This window comes from Oncorhynchus clarkii, chromosome 17 (assembly GCF_045791955.1).
Source record: "Oncorhynchus clarkii lewisi isolate Uvic-CL-2024 chromosome 17, UVic_Ocla_1.0, whole genome shotgun sequence".
NCBI classification, from domain to species: Eukaryota; Metazoa; Chordata; class Actinopteri; order Salmoniformes; family Salmonidae; genus Oncorhynchus; species Oncorhynchus clarkii.
The window spans coordinates 20,609,324-20,636,128 of record NC_092163.1 but is presented as its reverse complement, the minus strand read 5'-3'; the positions used below and the strand labels follow the sequence as shown (position 1 = coordinate 20,636,128).

The 26,805-nt window shown below is 41.5% G+C and overlaps 1 protein-coding gene across 2 annotated transcripts in view; it reads right to left on the bottom strand.

Moving 5' to 3' along the window:
• Window positions 1-26,805, bottom strand: part of LOC139370490 (protein kinase C alpha type) — a 215,526-nt gene that overhangs the window by 76,146 nt on the left and 112,575 nt on the right. For both annotated transcript variants that reach the window (XM_071110005.1, XM_071110004.1), the window contains exons 4-5: window positions 11,508-11,619; window positions 6,450-6,578 (exon numbers count right to left, since the gene is read on the bottom strand). In XM_071110005.1, the coding sequence (XP_070966106.1) occupies window positions 6,450-6,578; window positions 11,508-11,619 (241 nt within the window). The remainder of the gene's footprint in view (window positions 1-6,449; window positions 6,579-11,507; window positions 11,620-26,805) is intronic.

Genomic DNA, 26,805 nt, shown 5'->3' with positions numbered 1-26,805 from the left:
GAGAAGGAGGAGGAGGAGGAGGAGAGGACCACCCTGTCTAAGGGGAGAATCCTAATTTCCACATCAATTGGATTTTTCACTTAGTCTCCCATTGACATCAATAAATAACCAAGTGAGAGGTTAGATGAATATTCAGGGGTGAATTCTAAGCGTTAGGAATCTCGTGGAGGTGACGAGCCATGTGTAAACGTTATCCTTATCGGATCCTATTACTGCTGCGTTTGGGCTTCTAAGTACCTAATTCCTTCATAGAAGCCAAGTTAAACAGCTTCACGTCATGGCAATTCAGGTATGTATTACTGTGTATTCACATCCCCGGAGGTCCGATAGACCAAATTAAATCAAATTGTACAGCTCCAAGACGTGGGAATGCAGGGCTGAGTACAGGCTAGTTTAGTCTGTTCTAAGTGTATGATATACACACAGACAGACGACGGCTGAACAGACAGGCAGATAGATACGCACGCGCAATACTTGCCATTATGTTGCTTTTCCTAATGGCATTTTCTCACATCCCACACACATGTCACTCCAAGCAGACCACATACAGTGGGGCAAAAAAGTATTTAGTCAGCCACCAATTGTGCAAGTTCTCCCACTTAAAAAGATGAGGCCTGTAATTTTCATCATAGGTACACTTCAACTATGACAGACAAAATTAGAAAAAAAATCCAGAAAATCACATTGTAGGATTTTAATGAATTTATTTGCAAATTATGGTGGAAAATAAGTATTTGGTCAATAACAAAAGTTTCTCAATACTTTGTTATATACCCTTTGTTGGCAATGACAGAGGTCAAACGTTTTCTGTAAGTCTTCACAAGGTTTTCACACACTGTTGCTGGTATTTTGGCCCATTCCTCCATGCAGATCTCCTCTAGAGCAGTGATGTTTTGGGGCTGTTGCTGGGCAACATGGACTTTCAACTCCCTCCAAACATTTTATATTGGGTTGAGATCTGGAGACTGGCTAGGCCACTCCAGGACCTTGAAATGCTTCTTACGAAGCCACTCCTTCGTTGCTCGGGCGGTGTGTTTGGGATCATTGTCATGCTGAAAGACCCAGCCACGTTTCATCTTCAATGCCCTTGCTGATGGGAGTTTTTCACTCAATCTCACGATACATGGCCCTATTCATTCTTTCCTTTACACGTATCAGTTGTCCTGGTTCCTTTGCAGAAAAACAGCCCCAAAGCATGATGTTTCCACCCCCATGCTTCACAGTAGGTCTGGTGTTCTTTGGATGCAACTCAGCATTCTTTGTCCTCCAAACACGACGAGTTGAGTTTTTACCAAAAAGTTATATTTTGGTTTCATCTGACCATATGACATTCTCCCAATCTTCTTCTGGATCATCCAAATGATCTCTATCAAACTTCAGACGGGCCTGGACATGTACTGGCTTAAGCAGGGGGACACGTCTGGCACTGCAGAATTTGAGTCCCTGGCGGCGTAGTGTGTTACTGATGGTAGGTTTTGTTACTTTGGTCCCAGCTCTCTACAGGTCATTCACTAGGTCCTCCCGTGTTTTTCTGGGATTTTTGCTCACCGTTCTTGTGATCATTTTGACCCCACGGGGTGAGATCTTGCATGGAGCCCCCGATCGAGGGAGATTATCAGTGGTCTTGTATATCTTCCATTTCCTAATAATTGCTCCCACAGTTGATTTCTTCAAACCAAGCTGCTTACCTATTGCAGATTCAGTCTTCCCAGCCTGGTTCAGGTCCACAATTTTGTTTCTGGTGTCCTTTGACAGCTCTTTGGTCTTGGCCATAGGGGAGTTTGGAGTGTGACTGGGGTTGTGGACAGGTGTCTTTTATACTGATAACAAGTTTAAACAGATGTCATTAATACAGGTAACGAGAGGAGGACAGAGGATCCTCTTAAAGAAGAAGTCTTACAGGTCTGTGAGAGCCAGAAATCTTGCTTGTTTGTAGGTGACCAAATACTTATTTTCCACCATAATTTGCAAATAAATTCATTAAAAATCCTACAATGTTTTTCTCATTTTGTCTGTCATAGTTGAAGTGTACCTATGATGAAAAATACAGGCCTCATCTTTTTAAGTGGGAGAACCTGCACAATTGGTGGCTGACAATACTTTTTTGCCCCACTGTACGTCATATAGTCCCAGCACACTATCAAACATTGCTCTCAGTAAATAGCCACAAAACTCAGATCCATTTCATTAGAATGGTCACACACGCTGAACAAAAATATAAACGCAACATGAAACAATTTAAAAGATTTTTACTGAGCTACAGTTCATGTAAGGGAATTAATAAATTGAAATAAATGCATTAGGCCCTAATCTCCAGCAGGAATATTTCACTGGTCATCCCCCAAAGCCAACACCTGCTTTGGCCGCCTTTCCTTCTGCCAAGGGCTGGAACGAATTGCCAAAATCACTAGAAAAAAAATCACAAGCTAGAGACATATCTTCCTCACTAAATTTAAGCATCAGCTGTCAGAGCAGCTTACCGATCACTGCACCTGTACACAGCCCATCTGTAAATAGCCCACCCAACTACCTTATCCCCATATTGTTATTTTTTGTTGTTGTTGCTCTTTTGCACCCCAGTATCTCTACTTGCACATTTATCATCTGCACATCTATCACTCCAGTGTTAATGCTAAATTGCAATTATTTCGCAACTATAGACTATTTATTGCCTTACCTCCCTAACCTTACTACATTTGCACACACTGTATATGGATTTTTCTTTTTTAAATAAAGGCAGGGGCGTGGATCAGAAAACAAGTCAGTCTCTGGTGTGACCACCATTTGCCTCATGCAGCGCGACACATCTTCGCATTGAGTTGATCAGGCTGTTGATTACGGCCTGCGGAATGTTGTCCCGCTCCTCGTCAATGGCTGTGCTGGATATTGGCGAGAACTGGAACACGCTGTCGTACATGTCGATCCAGAGCATCCCAAACATGCTCAATGGGTGACATCTAGTGAGTATGCAGGCCATGGAAAAACTGGGACATTTTCAGCTTCCAGGAGTTGTGTACAGATCCTTGCGACATGGGGCCGTGCATTATCATGCTGAAACATGAGGTGATGGCAGCAGATTAATGGCACGACAATGGGCCTTAGGATCTCGTCACGGCATCTCTGTACAATCAAATCGCCATTGATATGATGCAATTGTGTTTGTTGTCCGTAGCTTATGCCTGTCCATAGCCTGTGCTTTACAGGGAACCAATAAGCAGGGCAATGCAAAAAAACTGGCGAAGTTGTCTTTGTCTGCCTGCCTGTGCAAATGCACTACATTCACATCATAAGAATGAGGCAGGTAACTTTTAGACCAGATAGCTGCATCTGTAACTCATATTAATTTAAATGACTTATGTAAGTAAATGTGTGATAGAAATGTCATAATTTGCTAACATTAAAATGTTTATTTTGGAGGATTTTTGCATAATGACAGTCATAACACTGCCAAAGAACCACAACATTAGCTGTTATGAAATGACTCCCCAGGTGTTGCTAACACCTAGCCAACATAAACCTCTTCAAATCAAGATACTACTTTCACCAGCAAGGTCCAGCTTCATCACAGCTTTCCTGGCTCCATCATAGCCCACTATGACACATTTCAGTATAAGGAGAGAGCTCCACATCCTGTTTGGCTGCCAGTACATTTAGCATTCTGTCCACTTTAGATGGGCCCTAATCAGCATTCCAATCTGGCTATCTGTCTGTCTGTTGATGGGAAGAGCAGTTAGCGAGCTAGCACTAACCTGTTTGTGAGAAGAGCAGTTAGCGATTTAGCTATGGGAATATTTGTGTTTGAGTGTGTGCGTGCCTCATAGCCACAGCACAGCCGAGCCCAGTGGGACTGTCTGCCAGTAGGAATATCAGTAGGCCACTGCTCTGTGCTGAAGCTAAATAGAGTAAACAGAAGCAGAATGTTCCAAGGAGAAGCCAGCCAAAAGCCAAAAACCCCTTTGAAGTAGAACTGACTGAGTGAAAGTGACACTTAGTTGAAGGCTGCTTAGGAAGGCTACCGCCAGCCAAGGGATAAAGGATACATTGAGACACAAGTAGTCAACTGGAATCGACGTGGGTCTGTATTTGTTAGCAACATGGCTTGGCCCTCTTTGCTCTCTTCTCCTTCCTCCGACAGTGTCATATGATGGGTGCCAACACAGAGTACTTGATGTTTTAGGGCTGCACTGCCCAGTGGTATCTCCTTAACGTTTTGTAGGCCCGGTGCCAATACTTTGAAAACGGCACTCCACATCCTACTTTGATCCCTTTGCCATCACTGGTTTGGTGTTGAGCTATACAGAGGAACCCTTACTCTCACCTATTCAAAATAGAGTCGATGAATGATTGCATGAAGGGGTGGAGGAAAGAACAACGCATTTCAACATTAGAACAGGGCTATACAGTACAGTACATGGGTCCTCCTATCTCCACTTCCTAGTGCTATGTTCTCTCTGTAACTTGATTGGACTGTGAAAGCTTTAAAATGGTCCACTTCCTCTCCTTCCCCCCCCCCCCGATTCCTTCCTCCTCCCCTGCATTTGAGTCACACTTAAATTTCACACCAGCAATTACGCCGACGGAGGGAAGCCACCCTCGAATTATACACGCACGTCAGGTCTGGGAGCTTGGCAGCCAGCCAGGCGTATGACTAGGCCATGAAAAGTGACCTCACATTTCGGATGGAAACAAGTTTATCGGCACTAAGCTGAACTGCAATTTTCACATCTAACAAAACATTTGGGGATACATAATATGGTTAATATGTTAATATGGTTTTAGAGTGAACTCTCAATAATGGAAAATTGAGGGCAAGGGCTGTATGACAAGTATATGACTATCATTATCAGTTCCCCAGAAGAGCAAGCATAATGTCAACAGTGTGTGTTTTACCCTTTGGAAGGAACTATGCCAAAGACCACTGCCCTATTTGATTGAACATTTCCGGGGTTGCTTCCATCTCGTGGGTGATAATGTGATAAGTGTGTGTTGAGGGAACGTGATTTGATTTAGTGATCCCAGCGTAACCCGTCAATGGACTGACTGTGTGTACATATTTCCAATTTCCTACAGCCCTGTTTGTGGTGTGGGGGCATCCATATTTTTATTAGGGGAGGGAATTTCACATGTATTGTAAGTAATTACACAAGCAGCAAATTAAATTGTAGTCATTGTACTGAATCCGAATGTGTACCAACACTGAATTGACACTACACTACTACAGTACTAGGACTACACTACTAAATACATGTTTATGTGATTATTATGTAACTACAGCTGCATTAGCTACAATTAGCATAAAGAGGGAACTGTTTCCTACAACATCCCATATCAAAGAAACCCTCAAAATACTGTTTTTTTTAATCACTGCACAATGTTATTCAGTATTATCAATATTTTGGCCTTGGAAGTAAAATGCAGTACCACTTTATGCAGTAGCACTAAGCATATTGCCTGATTGGACCACCTTTGATGCTGTCTATTCTACGCCTGACTGAAATAATTCGATACAGAACCAACAGTTAAACACACACACACACACAAAAGAGAGAAAGACATGAAAATGGAGTCGTGACTCACTAAACACATGTAAAAGAGAAACCTGTGTTCCTGGCTAAGCCCACACAGATATACCCCTGGGTATGTTTAAAAAGGTTTTAAAAGAATGGACAGGGTTTGTCGTCACTGTACGTGGGCAGAGGCCAAAAGTAGCGCACTACATAGGGACTATGGTGCTATTTGGAAATCACACACAGTATTGATCTGTATACCAAAGGGAATTGACCCGTGTCTCTGTAGGCTGCAGACTGGAGGCTTGTATTAAGTGATAGTTGCCTCACCACATGCTGTCTCTTGGCTGCTGTCACTCAAAAACAGACCATGGTGATTTTTGGTATGACAACCAGTTCACTTCATCTATTGAACTGTGAACAGGTGTTTTTACAATAGAATGGTTTTCAAAGCCTGGGCCTATTGATGCGATTGACAATTGTGCAGATCGAAATCGATGTAGGCTAAGGTTAGAGGGAACATACATGCACATGGGCGCGCACACCCACAAGAACAAACACACATACACAGATTGCCAGGAATCAGTGGTGATGACTGCCCGGTGGGAGCGAACCATGCTGCGAATGGATTTGTGGCCAGAAGCGTTTTTTTCTCTTATCAATCAATATGGGGCTGTAACAGGCAACTGACAGCTAAAGTGGTTGGGGACTGATGGTTGGGGACTGATTGTGAAAAGGTAAGAGGAAGCTCTGTCAGCCATTACACACCATAACCCCACTGGGGAAGAAGGCAACGGATGTGCCCGAAATGGCACCCTATTCCCTTCATAGTGCACTGTGGGCTTTGGTCACCATTAGGGCACTATAAAGGGAATAGGGTGCATTTGGGACACACCTTGAGAAATAGATTTGTCTGAGAGATGGTCCGATCTGGAGGCCTACCTGTGACCTGCAGCTTGTCCCCTGTGATGTCACACTTCAGGAAGAGGCGTCCCCTCCTCTCGGTGTGGTCCGTCCCGCACATACTGGGCACGTTCATCACACACTGATTGTGCACGTTCATGTCGCAGGCTGAAGGGACGCAGACACACAGGAAGACAGACAGAAAGAGAGAGACAGCATTAAAGAGGTTACCAGGAGAGACGGAGAGGCAAACAAACTAAAAGAAGTTGGTTTAAGCAAAAACTGATGTGCTTTATTTATAAAGTCATAAGGCCAGGTGAGAATAATTTATATCACAAAACTGATTTCACCCTGAAAACAATTGTAACTGTGCTGTTTACATGTGAAAACATGGATACTGTATCTCAAACACGCATCAGCATCTACAAACATAGCCTCACATCAAAATCAAATCAAATGTTATTGGTCCCATAGACATGGTTAGCAAATAAAAACTTGAGTGTAGCGAAGTGCTTGTGCTTCTAGTTCTGTCAGTGCAGTAATATCTAACAAGTAATCTAACAATTCCCCAACAACTACCTACCTACACACAAATCTAGAAGGGATGAATGAGAATTTGTACATATAAATATATGCATGAGCAATGGCTGAGCGGCATAGGCAAGGTGCAATAGATGGTATAGAATACAGTATATACATATGAGTAATTAAGATATATAAACATTATTAAAGTAGCATTATTTAAAATGTGTGATCCACTTATTAAAGTGGCCAGTGATTGGGTCTTAATGTAGGCAGCAGCATCTCTGAGTTAGTGATTGCTGTTTAGCAGTCTGATGACCTTGAGAGAGAAGCTGTTCTTTAGTCTCTCGGTCCCAGCTTTGATGCACCTGTACTGATCTCGCCTTCTGGATGATAGCGGGGTGAACAGGCAGTGGCTCGGGTGGTTGTTGTCCTTGAACTTTTTGGCCTTCCTGTGATATCGGGTGCTGTAGGTGTCATGGAGTGCGGGTAGTTTGCCCCCGGTGATGCGTTGTGCAGGCCGCACCACCCTCTGGAGAGCCTTGTGGTTGAGGGTGGTGTATTTGCCGTACCAGGCTGTGATACAGCCTGACAGGATGCTCTCGATTGTGCATCTGTAGAAGTTTGTGAGTGTTTTTGGTGGCAAGACAATTTTATTCAGCCCCCTGAGGTTGAAGAGGTGCTGTTGTGCCTTCTTCACATTGCTGTCTCTGTGGGGGTGGACCATTTCAGTTTGTCTGTGATGTGTATGCAGAGGAACTTAACTTTCCACCTTCTCTACTGCTGTCCCTTCGATGTGGATAGGGGGGTGTTCCCTCTGCTGTTTCCTGAAGTCCACGATCATCTTCTTTGTTTTGTTGAGTTTGAGGTTGTTTTCCATATGCCACACTCTGAGTGCCCTCACCTCCTCCCTGTAGGCTGTCTCGTTGTTGTTGGTAATCAAGCCCACTACTATAGTGTCGTCTGCTAACTTGATGATTGAGTTGGATGCGTGCATGGCCATGCAGTCATGGGTGCACAGGGAGTACAGGAGGGGGCTGAGCACACACACCTTTGTGGGACCCCAGTGTTGAGGGTCAGTGAAGTGGAGATGTTGTTTCCTACCTTCACCACCTGGGGGGCGGCCCGTCAGAAAGTCCAGGACCCAATTGCACAGGGCGGGGTCGAGACCCAGGGCCTCCAGCTTGATGATGAGCTTGGAGGGTACTATGGTGTTGAATGCTGAGCTGTAGTCAATGAACAGCATTCTTACATAGGTATTCATCTTGTCCTAGATGGGATAGGGCAGTGTGCAGTGTGATGGCTATTGCATCATCTGTGGACCTGTTGGGGTGGTATGCAAACTGAAGTGGGTCTAGGGTGGCCAGTAAGGTAGGGGTGTATGATCTTTGACTAGTTTCTCAAAGCACATCATGAAGACAGAAGTGAGTTCTATGGGGCGGAAGTCATTTAGTTAAATTATCTTTGCCTTCTTGGGTACAGGAACAATGGCGGCCATCTTGAAGCATGTGGGGACAACAGACTGGGATAGGGAGTGATTGAATATGTCCATAAACCAGAGGTGGGACCAAGTCATTGTTTGGTCCCAAGCCAAGACAGGCAAGTCCGAGTCAAGTCTCAAGTCAAGACTGTCAAGTATCAAGTCATGTCTCAAATCTTTAACTTTGAGTTTTGAGTCCTAAACAAGTCATAATGTGCTCTTTTTTCACCTTTATTTAACCAGGTACGCCAGTTGAGAACAAGTTCTCATTTACAACTGCGTCCTGGCCACGATAAAGCAAAGCAGTTTGACACATACAACAACACAGAGTTACACATTGAATAAACAAACATACAGTCAATAATACAGTAGAAAATAGTGTGCAAATGAGGTAAGATAAGGGAGGTAAGGCAATAAATAGGCCATGGTGGCGAAGTAATTACAATATACCAATAAAAACACTGGAGTGATAGATGTACAGGAGATGAATGTGCTTTGTGTGCTCTTCACCAAATGTAATACCATTTCATATTTTTAACAAGAGTAATAGTTAGTATATTACATTTACGCAAATCATGAATGCTTTAAAAAATATCTATATGTTTATTACTTACCAAATTAACATTATATTTCCATAGAAATACATGGGTAGCCATGAGAAAGACACCCCACCCCCAAGTGATCGACTATCGAGGATCGCTATGGGGCACAATCGGGCGATGTAAGCTTTGTACACAATCACCCAACCTTGTTTTAGGAACGTCAGGCAGGATTTAGGCTACCAACTACCTAGCCAGTTGTAGCTCAATCTTGGGTGCAATGATCACGTTCCCGCACTGACTGACTGTGTGGAGGCTCATTGATTTAACTTTATGCTAGCCTACATGATACACTAGTAAAGCAATAAAATATATAGCTGTCTGCTATATTAGCCACGACTTATCGTTCTTTGTACAGCTTCAAATGTGGAACAAAGTTGGACATTTTTGGAAACTTTTTCTCAGCTGGCACAATTTGATTGGCTGCTGTCCGATTCAAACTGTAATCCGTTAAATGAAGAGTTGATGCGCTGCACACTTTTTTTAATAGCATAATTTTTTATATTTGGGTTTGGGGAGGGTATCAAGTCAGGTCGAGTCATAAGGCTCAAGTCCATGTCAAGTCACGAGTCATTGGTGTTAAAGTCAAAGTTGAGTCCAAGTCATCATATTTGTGACTCAAGTCCACACCTCTGCCGTAAACACACCAGACAGCTGGTCTGCACATGCTCTGAGGACGCGGCTAGGGATGCCGTCTGGGCCAGCAGCCTTGCGAGGGTTAAAACGTTTGAATGTTTTACTCACGTCGGCCACGGAGAAGGAGAGGGGGGGGGGGGGGGGGGGGGGGGGGCGCAGTCCTTGTTAGTGGGCCGCACGGTGGCACTGTATTATCCTCAAAGCGGGCAAAGAAGGTGTTTAGTTTGTCTGGAAGCAAGACGTCGGTGTCTGGTTGGTTTTCTTTTTGTAGTCCATGATTTCCTGTAGACCCTGCCACATAAGTCTTGTGTCTGAGCTGTTGAATTGCGACTCCACTTTGTCCCTGTACCGGCATTTTGCTTGTTTGATTGCCTTGCGGAGGGAATAACTACATTGCTTGTATTCAGCCATATTCCCAGACTTCTTTCCATGGTTAAATGCGGTGGTTCGCGCTTTCAGTTTTGCCCGAATGCCTTCATCCATCTACGGTTTCTGGTTAGGGTAGGTTTTAATAGTCCCAGTGGGTACAACATCTCCAATGCACTTCCTAATAAACTAACTCACCGAGTCACCGTATAGGTCGATGCTGTTCTCTGAGGCTGACCGGAACAAAACCCATATTGCCTCTAGTCTATAACATGGCAACACACAATTAAAAACATATGATAATCTAATTTGCAGTAGGATTAGAACCGCCAGCATGTGCCAAACTCATTTTTCAACCATAACCTAATCCCTATTTATATATAGCCCTGAGTCATAATTAGTATTACATGCCAGCTCTGGTGAAGAGATATGATGCACTATTTACCATTGAATTAAAGTCATTTGTGCTTTATCACATATAAAATCATAAACTTGAGGGAATTGTACTAATAAAGGCCCGCAGCAGCTTTGATAATGTATATTTAAAGATCTCTGGATAGAGTGAATCATGTGAATCGTGTGTGGGTTTCAGAGGGGAAACTGCTGGAAGGAATGGACAGAAAACAGAAATGCAGTTTTAAATAAGGGAAATCATCTTTGGGCAATATTACAGAATTGTAATTTAACTTCATTGTGTCCTGTGCAGTATGGGCGACGTCGATAAAGTTAGGTTTAAATATACTTTGAACACATCTAAAGCCAGGTTTCCATTGGAAGTTTGAAATCATCCCGGGTTGGGCCTTGGTGGGTTAGCTCACATCGTGTTTCCACTGCTTCCAGAATTTATAAATTATGTCATGTTGCTAGGTAGCCAATGTGACTGTGCAGCTAGCTTTACTAATGTTACTGACTTACAGTTCAAATAAGAAAGTTAGTAAACTGTAATACATTCATTAGGCATTAATCTATGGATTTCACATGACTGGGAATACAGATATGCATGTTTTGGTCACAGATTCCTTTAAAAAATATATGCTTCACAATGGCCTCAGGATCTCGTCACGGTATCTCTGTGCATTCAAATTGCCATCGGTAAAATGCAATTGTGTTTGGTGCCTGCCCATACCATGGGGCACTTTGTTCACAATGTTGACATCAACAAACCTCTCGCCCATCCAATGCCATACATGTGGTCTGCAGTTGTGAGGCCGGTTGGAAGTACTGACAAATTCTCTAAAATTTCTGGGATCTTTTATTTCAGCTCATGAAACAATGGACCAACACTCTACATTTTTGTTCCGTGTAGCTTGCTAGCTAGCTAACCAAGCAAAACATACGACATCAGTGAGATCAACCGCGATGGACGTAACATCAGCGCTCCATTATTGGTTAGATTGGCCATAGCCAGGTGCACCGCGTGTCCTCTTAAGGTTTATATTGCTGGTTGTGTATAGTGATCCCCAGTCTAAGTGGATGACGAGGTACATTACTCACTGTCACACTTCATCCCCTGGTGGATGAGACCATACAGGAGAGAGCCACAGTGGTCGCAGAAGGTGGGGCTACCATAGGTGTGGATCTTAAACTTGTGCTTGGTTCTGGGGTCCTGCAAAGACAAAAGAGACATGGTGAGTTAGTTAAGTATGATCATGTATAATACGCAGTATGAACAGAGTGGTGTCCCACAGAAAGAAAAGGTACCCAAATGAATGTAAAGTGTAGAGTTTGAAAAAAGTGTTTTATTAACTCCAGTCTGCACAGTTCAAGTTCCTTTTCCACAGATACAGTAATGATGGAAAAGCTGTTCAACTGAGCCAGACATGGCAGGATATGAAAAATATAGGAGAGTAATAATTGGAGTCGATACATGAGATAACATGAGATGAGTCAGCGCTAGTCATTTCATTTGAATGGAAAACTTTTAAAACTTGTACTGTCTATATAAAGAATGTTCTACAGCACTGGCTTGACAAAGTATATTTCTATGAGGAAAAGAAGCAAACATGAAATGAATTAAACAGACAAGGCCAAGGGCAAAATCATTTCTGCAAGGACCGTTGTAATATTGAAATAGGGCCATTTTGTACAGAATTCAAAATGAGAGGATACTGTACGAAATAGAACCATCACACTCTCCAAACCTCCCATTCTATTGTGCGCTGACTGGCTGCTGTTAAATGGTCTGTAAAATAAAATAATAAAAAGCTGTCAAAAGCATGTCCCACAGGCTCAGAAATTCCAGCGCTGATTGTGCATTGATTGCAATCAACACGCTTGCTTTTTACATTTTTATTAACCACGTGGACCAATACCCACGTGTCCAATTAATTAACTTCAGCCACACTTGAGGTGAAAATCCAACTTCTACAGACTGATTGTCTGAGCCACAGCCATGGCTGCACCTCATGTTACCTTTGGCTGTTGTATTAGCTGGAACTGATCTCCTGTACTACCGTACTCTTAGTGCAACTCCTGCATACGGTACACAGCGCCAACAGAAAGTATTCACACCCCTTGACCTTTTTCACATTTTGTTGCGTTACAACGTGGGATTAAAATGAATTTAACGGTCATGTTTGGTCTACGATCTACACAAAATACTCTAATGTCAAAGTGGAAGAACATTTGGAAAATTGATTTAGGATTGACATAAAGGGGTTGAATATTTATTAAGGGGTTTCTGAAGGCACTGTACTGCGACAAACAAAGAAATGCAACAGTGACTTTGTAGCAGTAGTGTACGCAACATTATATTCCGAACTGGTAATAGCAGCAAAAACAGTCTACAACTGTTGGGCGAAAATGTGTCACTCCGTAATTGGTTTGTGTGAGGCAAAGAGCAACAGACCATGGCCTTCATGTATCAGTTCAGTACCTGGCTAATACACAACCCCGTCCTCCAGGCGATGCTGGTGCATTTTAAATCAGTCTTATACACTATTAACGATTTGGTATACATTGTGAATTTCTTTTGGTTTTAATGGAGAATCACAGTATATCAATCTGCTTCAAAGAGAGTAGGTGAGAAACTGATTGGATGACTAGCAGATGATGTCAGAAAAGTCAAGGATAGATATTATACACCGATGTTGACTTGGGGTTTCACTAGAGTTGCAGACATGTTCTAGTAATGTATATCATTATAAAATAACATGTATGAACTGACGTCAGTACCCCGGGTGTTCAGAGTAGAAGTTGGCCTTAGACACAGATCTAGGATCAGCTTTCACTCCTCAAACTGGAACTTCAACAATTGGAGGGAGAAAATAAAACACTGATCTTAGAGCAGTGTATACGGGCAACTTCATCCAACTACACTACTTTTCCGAAGGAGAAAATACCCAAACAATCCTTAGTGAATGGTTGGTTACTACGGTCATTGGTATAACATGACAACATGAGTCATAATAGGATACGAAGAGCTCGAAGGAGTAGTAATTTTAACAACCTTTGACACTATCTTTCAGACTTGCAGGCCACGGTTGACTGACACAGAGCGTTGGGCATATTTTCCTTGTTTCCCTCTACAATGAGCCATGTGTGTATCAAAACAGTAGACTTCTGACACCATATTATCTTCTGACATGATTATCTCTCCCTGCTTATCACTGGATCGTCAAGGAAAGCTACGAAGTCGGTATACAGCCCTCCAGCAGCCATCTGCAACACCTGGATAGGTGTGCTGTGAAACTGATCCCAGACCAGGGCCGGAGCGTTATTGAGGCCCAAAGAGCATCGAGTGCCAATGTAATATACCTCTAAGATCAAATAGGATAATATGTCCAAGATCAAATAGGAGTGGTGCCCTTAAGGAGCATGGTGAACAAAGATAAAAAGGTCTAAGCAAGTGTAAGAGATCAGAAGGAGAGAAAACGTCTCTCTTTATCGGTCACTCCTACAAACAGTATTGCAGCCTATCATAGTTCAGTATGGTAGAGCATGGTAGACTCCCTGGAGCAATAGTACAACCTGTAGAGTATGAACAGCTTCACTATGGTGTCTGGTTTTGTGTTATAATCTCCAAACGTGACCATATATTTACATAGCGGGGTCAACAGCCCCTATTTAGAATCAGGCCAACGGTACAGCTTTACGAGACGCAACACCTCATCAGATCCTTGTCCGGTCTGGAGTTTGGATAGTCAAATCGCGGCAATTATCATAAGGACTCACTTCGATATCCACCGAGAACAGGAAGTCATAAATAACAGAGTTAGTCCTACAGGGGCCGGTCAGAACAGAGTGTACCGAGCTTCGCTGGAAATGAAATCTATTGTAAATCTATTGCCCATTGCATCGTAAGAGTGTAATAACAGGAATAAATCAATAAAACCGTATAAAAAAAGATAGAAGTGAAGTCAATTACGATGTTCAAAGAGATGTGGATAATAACGGCATTAAAGAGATCACGAGATAGTGATATGGCAAAGAAGAAGATGAGATGGGGCGGCTCGACATGGAGAAAATCTATGTCATTACCTACAGGCTGTGGCGGTCACGAAACTGTGTCAGCCGGTTACGGTCATGCAAAAGAGTGCCGGGCCCACGGTAATTGACCGTTAATTAGCATAAACACATTCAGTATCTCCGGGCCTCAACGCCTACAAGCTGCTGATGTGCGCCTTTGCAACATGTACTTTTAAAAGAGTATAATAAATCAATTGAACATACCCCACCACAATAAATCCACAGTTTATTTCAGTTCGGTCTAAAGAAACGTTATTATATGAAGAAAATGTATTTCAGAAGAACCGAATATGAGTTGACCTGCTGTATGTTATCTGGCGATGCTCCATGCCATAGGCTGTAGCCTTGTTCATTTAGCATGTTGAGCATAAAAGGGATCATTTGGGAAAAGGTGCTAGAAACATATTTCAGCACCTCTGCACACTCGATAAATGAATAAAGGAGAAAGAGGAGGAGATGGAAATGAGTGGTGGTGAGATATTCTGTATAGCTAAAAGGTAATGTGTCACCCAATTAATAATTAAAATTCCCTATTACTAGGCGATTCAAAATTGCCCTGCACATTCAATGAGCTTAGCGCTATACATTCTCTCCCAGACTTGTGGATAGAAATGTTGGAGCTTAGCATAAGGTAGCCTAACCAGTCCATCCGGTATGCATGAAACAGCCCACACTCAAAGGCCATTACTCAAATTTGTTTAATTTTGGAGAAGAGACTAGACCAATTTATGCACCAAATACATCTTATATCAGTTTAGTTTGATGCATTTCTGCCATGCATAGGCTATGTATTGAATAACAGCACAATCATTGGGTTCATGCATAATCCCTATTATATGTATGGGTGTTTTGAATGAATCATCACCTTAGAAAGCACTGTCCATGTTGTTGTGTTAGGCTTTGAAACAACCTCCACAATGACCACTCTTCACACTCACTTTCAACCTGCTGTTGGACTTCTTTCTTCAAATTGATCACAGTGAGGTGAGTTTTAAAAACATGATTCTTCTTTGAGGATGTTTGATGTGATTTTTGATTGCATTTGCAGTGATGTCAGAGTGGTTAGAGTACCAGGCCGTTAGCGACCTGATGGTCATTAGCAAGTTGGGTACTACCAAGGCATGTCCAGTGTGTATAACAGGAGCATAATAATCTACGGAAGCACTTACTCTAAAAAGGGAATGGTCTCCTCAGTATGTGGTTTGAAAGTGACCTACAGTGCATTCGGAAAGTATTCTGACCCCTTGAATTTTTCCACATTTTGTTACATTACAGCCTTATTTTAAAATTGATTAAATGGTTTGGTTTTTTCCTCATCAATCTTTTTGAGAAATCAAAAACAGGTTTTTACCATAAAGGCCTGATTGGTGGAATGCTGCAGAGATGGTTGTCCTTCTGTAAGATTCTCCCTTCTCCACAGAAGAACTCTGGAGTTCTGTCAGAATGACCATCGGGTTCTTGGTCACCTTCCTGACCAAGGCCCTTCTCCAGATCTGTGCCTCGACACAATCCTGTCTCGGAGCGCTACGGATAATTCCTTCAACTTCATGGCTTAGTTTTTGCTCTGACATGCACTGTCAACTGTGGGACCTATAAATTATTTCTGTTTAAACATTTCTAAAAACGGGTTTTCACATTGTCATTATGGGGTATTGTGTGTAATTTTAAGGCAGTAAAGTAACAAAATCTGGAAAAAGTCAAGGGGTCTGAATACTTATACTTAACCTATAAAGGGAAATGTCTAATTTGACAGCTTACTTTGCTGTTGAACTATGATATGAAACAGTGTAATGCATGCCTTTAAACTCTGAAGCGTAATGTTATAACGTAGAATTAGGAATTCGAATACTAAGGGACTTAATAGGATCTCTATGGTGACAACATTCACGTTTACACGTTGCAGTCAGTTGCGTCAATGATGCAGTCATTCGTTTCAACCTAACCTAATTCCATTGGCTTGCCTGTCACATTTATGAACTAAGTTTCTTGCTCGCAGGTCGTTTCGTTTTTCAATACTGCAATGTTTTATAGATGAGAAAACCATTCCAGCTATCGCTCGACTGAATCTCCCTTTGGGGCAATTTCTAAAGTAAACAGGTGGCACAATCTCTCTACCTTGGACAAATATGGGAGAAGGTAAGTAAAGTCGCATGTCCTATCTTGCACATAATCTCCTGACGAAACAAAGCACAAATGTAAATACAGTAGGGAGTTGTCATCTCTTTCTGTAGCCTGTGCTGGATAGAGGCGATGCCAGATGGATCATGGCATTGCAATAGCATAGAAAACTGAGATCAAGTTGTTATGTGACGTGGTTGGAGGCCTGATGTAAATAGCGTATCAGCATCATGGAAGGGAGTGCATTGAAAGTTGCATGTGTGTGTGTACACGTGTTACTAATTTTATGAAAAATGGCACATTGAAAGTACGGAAAATCTGATCGATATTCATTAGCGGCACGCATCACACTCCCTACTCATAATCCATACTCAATTGGAGTATAATGCCAACTGTGTGTCACTCACTCACAGCCGAAGCGTCACCCGAATTTAATTGTCAATATGCCATGACTAGGACTATGCCTCAGTACTCAAACTGCATGGATTAATTTTTACTGCCCATGCATTCAACAATGTTTCCCTCCCTCTATTTCAGCCATACACCTCTTTTAGAGAGTTCAATTCAATTTGAAGTGGATTTGCATTGAGAACCCCATCCAGACTACCCCTTTGCAATGAATTCCATTTGATGTGAACACCTGGCTGTTTATAAAATTAGAAACGTCTCGGAGCGCTGCTCTCTTTTCCAGGAAAGTGGGGATAAACGTATGCTCCCGCTGAATGAAGCTCGGGAAACGCAGCCAAAAATATCTCCTCAGTTCCTTGAGACACAATCGTACACTGTCTGCCAAAAAGGGAACACACTTAATGAAAGAAGAGGGAGAGCAAGGGAACGATGCTATGTGTCTTTTTGATGGGTGATCGAGAGCTAAGCAGGGAGGTAACGATGTGATTCACTCTGTAATTTATCCTTGTGGCACAGTGACACCTGGTCTGGCCTGAGGACTCTTGTACACTCAAATAGAGCTGAGTGATATCGACGAATATCTATATCAAGATAAATTGCCTGAATTGATGAGATAACGTTAAATAGAACAATACGTTTATAACATTACTGTGCACCACAGTTTGTTTAATGATCCTTTAAACTACTACTACTACTACCTTGATGGTTGGAGCCATCAATTGTCCTGTTATTAACAACCGCACATATTAGCAAAGTTATTTAATTTCAAACTTCACATTTCTCTAGTATAGGCTACTTATTGCAATGAACGATATCAGCAAAACGCCTGCGATAGGGGACCGGTATGGTCGGCGTCTCATCTCTCCAGCTCCCCAGCTGTCTCACATTACAGTTGGAATTAACTGGGCACCTTGGCGCACACCCCTTCAAAATCGCTTCAATTTCCCACCTTCATCCCACTCCATCCCCTTGTCGTGTTGGATGATACATTAAAGCCCCGGAATAAAAGTGTCTGAGTGAGTGTTTGTATTTTAATTGCATTGTCGTCTCCTGCTTCTCACTCTCACACGCACACACGGCAAACACTCCCTAATTAGCTGTCCGCACTGTGTTTTCGGCGAAGCAGACCGGTCTGGTTAAAAGGAGAGGGAGCGAGAGAGACAGCAAGACAGAGACGCAGGCAGAGAGAGAGAAAGGGTTGTCGCGCCAGCTGCAGTTACTCATGTCCACCCACGCATATCTGATCCTGAAGGATTATCCACTTGTGTTCCATCCATTGCCTTGTTCTCTCCTTCCAAGGAACGAATAAGAGGAGGGGAGGAGAGTTCAGCTGTAGAGGACTTTATCTATTGTTTTTCATCTCTGGTCACGTAGGTTAGCATGGGTAAACAAAACGCTTGCAGACTGGGTTAGGATTTCACTTCACAAGATAATTCACAGGACGCCTAGAGGAAAGTTATAAGGAGAGACTGTTAAATCCTCATTGTGGATATAAATTAGCAAGCTTTTAATATGACTGTATATCAGCAAGCTTTTGTCATTCAGGTGCGTGTTATCAATTCCCCGTGACAGATATGCAAGGCACTAAATAAATGGTCACTGGGGAGAGACCCGATGTCCCAGACTTTGGCCGTATTACCTCTAAACGAGTACATCTGACCAGAGGATGGTGGGGAATGTGGATTGTGGGACTGATTCAAATAACCAACTTATCATCCAGCTTTGAATCAGCTGTGTCGTGCACCCAGGAGTTTGGGAAACCCTGCATTAGCGTAGCATTTAGCATAGCATTCTGGGGTAACAGGTTACAGGGTTATAGGAGATGATTGACTGGTTTGTACAGGGAAAAAGTCATTACAGCTAGATGGAGTAACAACATCAGCATGGATCTTGGCTGGGCAAAGTAGCGAACAAATTGGTTCTTAATTGAGATTGATGGGCAAAATCGATCTATGGCTGCAATCGATGGCTACTCGAGATTATATCGCACAATGGCAAACACATTAATGAAAAACAAATATTAAAAATCAATTTGCATGCTAACTTAGTGTTTTTCTTTTTAGCAAATCGGTGCCTGGTTTGCTCTTGGACGTGGTCCTCTCCTCCGTAAGTTAATGCGAGAGGCTGGAGAGAAGTGTGGGCGCGACCCAGACCAACCAGGCAATTAAGTTGTGTGTGTGTGTGTGTGTGTGTGTGTGTGTGTGTGTGGAGCACGGAGGTAGGTGACAGCATTACATCATCTAGTAAAGAGACACAGTGAGCTAGGATCATCAAATCTGACCTGCTCCCGAATTGGACTTAACCCATTATGCCTACTCTCATCCTGGGGAACTACTGGGTATGCATGGTTTTGGACCAGACCTAACAGTATAACACACCCGATTCAGCTACACACCTTGACTTTTCCCACATTTTGTTGTGTTACAGGGTGGGATTAAAATGGATTCAATTGAGATTTTGTGTCACTGATCTACACAGAATAACTCACAATGTCAAAGTGGAATTCTGTTTTTAGACATTTTAAGTCAATAAGTATTCAATCCCTTTGTTATGGCAAGACAAAATAAGTCCAGGTGTAAACATTTGCTTAACAAGTCACAAACTGCATGAACTCACTCTGTGTTCAATAATATGTCTACCCAGACTATTTGGGTCGTTTAAGAAGGGCTCACGGTAGCCGGCAAGCCTCGGACCAACAACATTGTAGTTACCCCACAATACTAACCTAAATGACAGTGAAAAGAAGGAACGGTACAGAAGGAGTGCACAGAATAAACATATTCCAAGGCATGCACCCTGTTTGCAATAAGGTACTAAAGTAAAACTGCAAGAAATGTGGCAAATAAATGAACTTTATGTTCTGAATACTTTTTATTTTATTTTTTATTTCACCTTTATTTAACCAGGTAGGCAAGTTGAGAACAAGTTCTCATTTTCAATTGCGAACAGGCCAAGATAAAGCAAAGCAGTTTGACACATACAACACAGAGTTACACATGGAGTAAAACAAACATACAGTCAATTATACAATGTGAGCAAATGAGGTGAGAAAAAAAAATACAAAGGGGGAAAATGTTTGGGGAAAATCTATCGTCACTGAGTACCACTTCATATTTTCAAGCATGGTGGTGGCTGCACTATGTTATGGGTATGCTTGTCATCGGCAAGGACTAGGTACTGTCGTTTTTTGGGATAAAAATAAACAAAATAGAGCTAAGCACAGGCAAAATCCTAGAGAAAAACCTGGTTCAGTCTGCTTTCCAACAGACACTGGGAGACAAATGGACATTTCAGCAGGAAAATAACCTAAAACACAAGGCCAAATATACACTGGACTTGCTCACCAAAACGACTGAGTGGCATAGTTACTGTTTTGACTTAAAATCGTCTTGAAAATCTATTGTAAGACTTGAAAATGGCTGTCTAGCGATGATCAACAACCAACTTGACAGAGCTTGAAGATTTTTTTGAAGACTAATGTGCAAAAATTGTACAATCCAGCTGTACAAAGCTCTTACAGGACTTATCCAGAAAGACTCACAGCTGTAATCGCTGCCAAAGGTCATTCTAACAAATATCGACTCAGGGGTGTGAACACTTGTGTAAATGATACATTTCTGTGTTTCTGTTGTAATAAATAATAAAAGATGGTTGAGAGAAAAACATCTATTTCATCCATTTTGAATTCAGGCGGTAACACAACACAATGTGGAATAAGTCACAGGGAGTGAATACTTTCTCTAGGTACTGTAGCTACTATGGAAAAAATCTTATAGGGGGACCAGAGCAGCTATAAGAGTATATTAACATTTCATGGCTTATATAGACAATCAAAGAGTACTTAAAAGGTAGACTCTGCAATATGACGTTGATGTACAAAGTAAAACAGCAGTAGTGTGTCAACTAAGAGCGTTGAAGCGCGAAGCTAAACTTCTCCGCCGTTTCGCTCCCGTTGCTACCACACTGTGACAACGTGAAGGGAGCCTGTGCAAATGCGCAGATGCTGTGTGTGTGACTGTGTGAGAGTCTGGCATCTCGCAATATCTACGGTGCTGCTCATGGCAACGTTATCCCGCTGAGTCTACCGTTAAGCTGCAAAGACGAGAGGGCCAATCTCCGGACAATTTACTATAAGGGAATAAAAAGAGCTCTCACTCTGAGAAAATTTGAGTAATAGTGAAGATTAAAAACAGTGATTGGCCGTTCTTTTAGGGGAAATGAAAGTACATACAAACACAACCTCCAGATGATGATGGTGACGCATTGATAAAAATTACTTGGTCATACTGAATAGGCCAAAGGACCCAGGAGGCAAAAAAACTATTTAAAATGCAGGCAATCAACAGTGGAAAAACATCTGATCACATCAGAAGGGCTTTAATTTTTTTAATAAACAACATGGTTGTCTATTTTCTTCTTCACTCTGTTCATCTCTGCGCAGTGAAGACGTGTCTGTTGTGCAGTAGCAGGCCTACAGTTCTAGCCTGCAGCCACATGGCTTTATTCTTATATATTCCTAAAAAAACACGTGATTAAAATGCCAATACACTGTCACCTACGAAGCACAAATGTGATTAAAATGTCAATACACTGTTACCTACGAAGCACAAATGTGATTAAAATGTCAATACACTGTTACCTACGAAGCACAAATGTGATTAAAATGCCAATACACTGTTACCTACGAAGCACAAACGTGATTAAAATGCCAATACACTGTCACCTACGAAGCACAAACGTGATTAAAATGCCAATACACTGTCACCTACGAAGCACAAATGTGATTAAAATGCCAATACATTGTCACCTACGAAGCACAAACGTGATTAAAATGCCAATACACTGTCACCTACGAAGCACAAACGTGATTAAAATGCCAATACACTGTTACCTACAAAGCACAAACGTGATTAAAATGCCAATACACTTACCTACGAAGCACAAACGTGATTAAAATGCCAATACACTGTTACCTACGAAGCACAAATGTGATTAAAATGCCAATACACTGTTACCTACGAAGCACAAACGTGATTAAAATGCCAATACACTGTTACCTACAAAGCACAAACGTGATTAAAATGCCAATACACTGTTACCTACGAAGCACAAATGTGATTAAAATGCCAATACACTGTTACCTACGAAGCACAAACGTGATTAAAATGCCAATACACTGTTACCTACGAAGCACAAATGTGATTAAAATGCCAATACACTGTTACCTACGAAGCACAAACGTGATTAAAATGCCAATACACTGTTACCTACAAAGCACAAACGTGATTAAAATGCCAATACACTTACCTACGAAGCACAAACGTAATTAAAATGCCAATACACTTACCTACGAAGCACAAACACGTGATTAAAATGTCATTACACTGTTACCTACGAAGCACAAACACGTGATTAAAATGCCAATACACTGTTACCTACGAAGCACAAATGTGATTAAAATGCCAATACACTGTTACCTACGAAGCACAAACACGTGATTAAAATGTCATTACACTGTTACCTACGAAGCACAAATGTGATTAAAATGCCAATACACTGTTACCTACGAAGCACAAACGTGATTAAAATGCCAATACACTGTTACCTACGAAGCACAAATGTGATTAAAATGCCAATACACTGTTACCTACGAAGCACAAATGTGATTAAAATGCCAATACACTGTTACCTACGAAGCACAAATGTGATTAAAATGCCAATACACTGTTACCTACGAAGCACAAATGTGATTAAAATGCCAATACACTGTTACCTACGAAGCACAAATGTGATTAAAATGCCAATACACTGTTACCTACAAAGCACAAACGTGATTAAAATGCCAATACACTGTTACCTACGAAGCACAAACGTGATTAAAATGCCAATACACTGTTACCTACAAAGCACAAACGTGATTAAAATGCCAATACACTTACCTACGAAGCACAAACGTAATTAAAATGCCAATACACTTACCTACGAAGCACAAACACGTGATTAAAATGCCATTACACTGTTACCTACGAAGCACAAACACGTGATTAAAATGTCATTACACTGTTACCTACGAAGCACAAACACGTGATTAAAATGTCATTACACTGTTACCTACGAAGCACAAACACGTGATTAAAATGTCATTACACTGTTACCTACGAAGCACAAACGTGATTAAAATGCCAATACACTGTCACCTACGAAGCACAAATGTGATTAAAATGTCAATACACTGTTACCTACGAAGCACAAATGTGATTAAAATGTCAATACACTGTTACCTACGAAGCACAAATGTGATTAAAATGCCAATACACTGTTACCTACGAAGCACAAACGTGATTAAAATGCCAATACACTGTCACCTACGAAGCACAAACGTGATTAAAATGCCAATACACTGTCACCTACGAAGCACAAATGTGATTAAAATGCCAATACATTGTCACCTACGAAGCACAAACGTGATTAAAATGCCAATACACTGTCACCTACGAAGCACAAACGTGATTAAAATGCCAATACACTGTTACCTACAAAGCACAAATGTGATTAAAATGCCAATACACTGTTACCTACGAAGCACAAACGTGATTAAAATGCCAATACACTGTTACCTACGAAGCACAAATGTGATTAAAATGCCAATACACTGTTACCTACGAAGCACAAACGTGATTAAAATGCCAATACACTGTTACCTACGAAGCACAAATGTGATTAAAATGCCAATACACTGTTACCTACGAAGCACAAATGTGATTAAAATGCCAATACACTGTTACCTACGAAGCACAAATGTGATTAAAATGCCAATACACTGTTACCTACGAAGCACAAATGTGATTAAAATGCCAATACACTGTTACCTACGAAGCACAAATGTGATTAAAATGCCAATACACTGTTACCTACAAAGCACAAACGTGATTAAAATGCCAATACACTGTTACCTACGAAGCACAAACGTGATTAAAATGCCAATACACTGTTACCTACAAAGCACAAACGTGATTAAAATGCCAATACACTTACCTACGAAGCACAAACGTAATTAAAATGCCAATACACTTACCTACGAAGCACAAACACGTGATTAAAATGCCATTACACTGTTACCTACGAAGCACAAACACGTGATTAAAATGTCATTACACTGTTACCTACGAAGCACAAACACGTGATTAAAATGTCATTACACTGTTACCTACGAAGCACAAACACGTGATTAAAATGTCATTACACTGTTACCTACGAAGCACAAACGTGATTAAAATGCCAATACACTGTCACCTACGAAGCACAAATGTGATTAAAATGTCAATACACTGTTACCTACGAAGCACAAATGTGATTAAAATGTCAATACACTGTTACCTACGAAGCACAAATGTGATTAAAATGCCAATACACTGTTACCTACGAAGCACAAACGTGATTAAAATGCCAATACACTGTCACCTACGAAGCACAAACGTGATTAAAATGCCAATACACTGTCACCTACGAAGCACAAATGTGATTAAAATGCCAATACACTGTTACCTACGAAGCACAAATGTGATTAAAATGCCAATACACTGTTACCTACGAAGCACAAACGTGATTAAAATGCCAATACACTGTTACCTACAAAGCACAAACGTGATTAAAATGCCAATACACTTACCTACGAAGCACAAACGTAATTAAAATGCCAATACACTTACCTACGAAGCACAAACACGTGATTAAAATGTCATTACACTGTTACCTACGAAGCACAAACACGTGATTAAAATGCCAATACACTGTTACCTACGAAGCACAAATGTGATTAAAATGCCAATACACTGTTACCTACGAAGCACAAACACGTGATTAAAATGTCATTACACTGTTACCTACGAAGCACAAATGTGATTAAAATGCCAATACACTGTTACCTACGAAGCACAAACGTGATTAAAATGCCAATACACTGTTACCTACGAAGCACAAATGTGATTAAAATGCCAATACACTGTTACCTACGAAGCACAAATGTGATTAAAATGCCAATACACTGTTACCTACGAAGCACAAATGTGATTAAAATGCCAATACACTGTTACCTACGAAGCACAAATGTGATTAAAATGCCAATACACTGTTACCTACAAAGCACAAACGTGATTAAAATGCCAATACACTGTTACCTACGAAGCACAAACGTGATTAAAATGCCAATACACTGTTACCTACAAAGCACAAACGTGATTAAAATGCCAATACACTTACCTACGAAGCACAAACGTAATTAAAATGCCAATACACTTACCTACGAAGCACAAACACGTGATTAAAATGCCATTACACTGTTACCTACGAAGCACAAACACGTGATTAAAATGTCATTACACTGTTACCTACGAAGCACAAACACGTGATTAAAATGTCATTACACTGTTACCTACGAAGCACAAACACGTGATTAAAATGTCATTACACTGTTACCTACGAAGCACAAACACGTGATTAAAATGCCAATACACTTACCTATTAAGCGCTCTCCCCCATGCAGTAACCTTACCAAAATATTATGGCACTGTACTAGGTGCACCAAGCTGCTAGTCACTAGGCTGCAGGGATAAATTGAGCTGTATTTTAAAGGGCCACTTGTCAAGGACATAAGCCCATTTATTTTATGAATGGATCACTGTCTCACACACCATTCTGGGGAAAGCTCTTTTTTCAGGTTATTTTTCCATGCAGTAAGCAAGGAGAGACCACTGGGAGAAATACAGGCAAAACATCAATATGTTTGATCCTATATGAGATGGCAATCTCCACAACTATATCCTGTGTGAACCATGGCTCTTCCCATACACTCTTGGGGAAAAAAAGGTGCTATCTGGAACCTAAAAGGGTTCTTCGCTGTCCCAATAGGAGAACCCTTTGAAGAACAATTTTTGGATCCAGGTAGAACCCTTTTCCCCAGAGGATTCTACATGGTACCCCAAAAATGTCTACCTGAACCCAAAACGGGTTCTCCCATGGGAACAGCTAAAGAACCCTTTAAGAACCCTTTTTTCTAAGTGTACCATTTCTCTGATTCTCATGTATACCAGTGTTTTTAACCCTCTTCTTCTCTATAGCTTTATTTGCAGCTAGAATGAGGGGCATTCTTCTGGGAAATGTGTCGGTGTGTGTAGTTTCTAGCTTGCTGGATGAGAGGTATCGGCTTTCATCGTCGGTTTTCCATTGGACTACCTTAAATCAAGTAAGTGTGTGTGTGGTGACTGATGAGCGGGGCTATCTGCGGCATTGAATCGCAGATCAAAAAGAGTCGAGGGCATTAGCTGATCAAACGGCTGTCGAGGCCGAGTGGGGAGGTAGATGAAAACCGACGCCGCCACCGCCACACTGTCGGAACCAGTCGCTAATTAGCAGGCCTCATGCACTTCCTCTCTTAGCGTTTCCTAATTAGCGCAGCTTAATTAGCACTGCCATCGCCAACCAACGCTGGTTAATTATCCATCTGCCGGGGCGGTGCAGCAGGGCATCCCCCCAAAAAAGGGGGGCGGGTGGGGGCTCAGTTGATGTCAGCAAGTCTGCTGGGGTCGGTTGGGATCTTCCAATTTTTCACTATAATACTGTACATTAGTGATACATTCAACATGCCTGGATGAGGAAGTTCATGACTTGAGGAGCTTACTAGAATGTTATTGTCAACTTAAGACTGAAAATGGTCTTGTTGATTACACGTCATACAACAAGAGAAGAAGAATACTTCAAACTAAACTAAAGGGTATAAAATAGAATAGCATAAATCAGATGC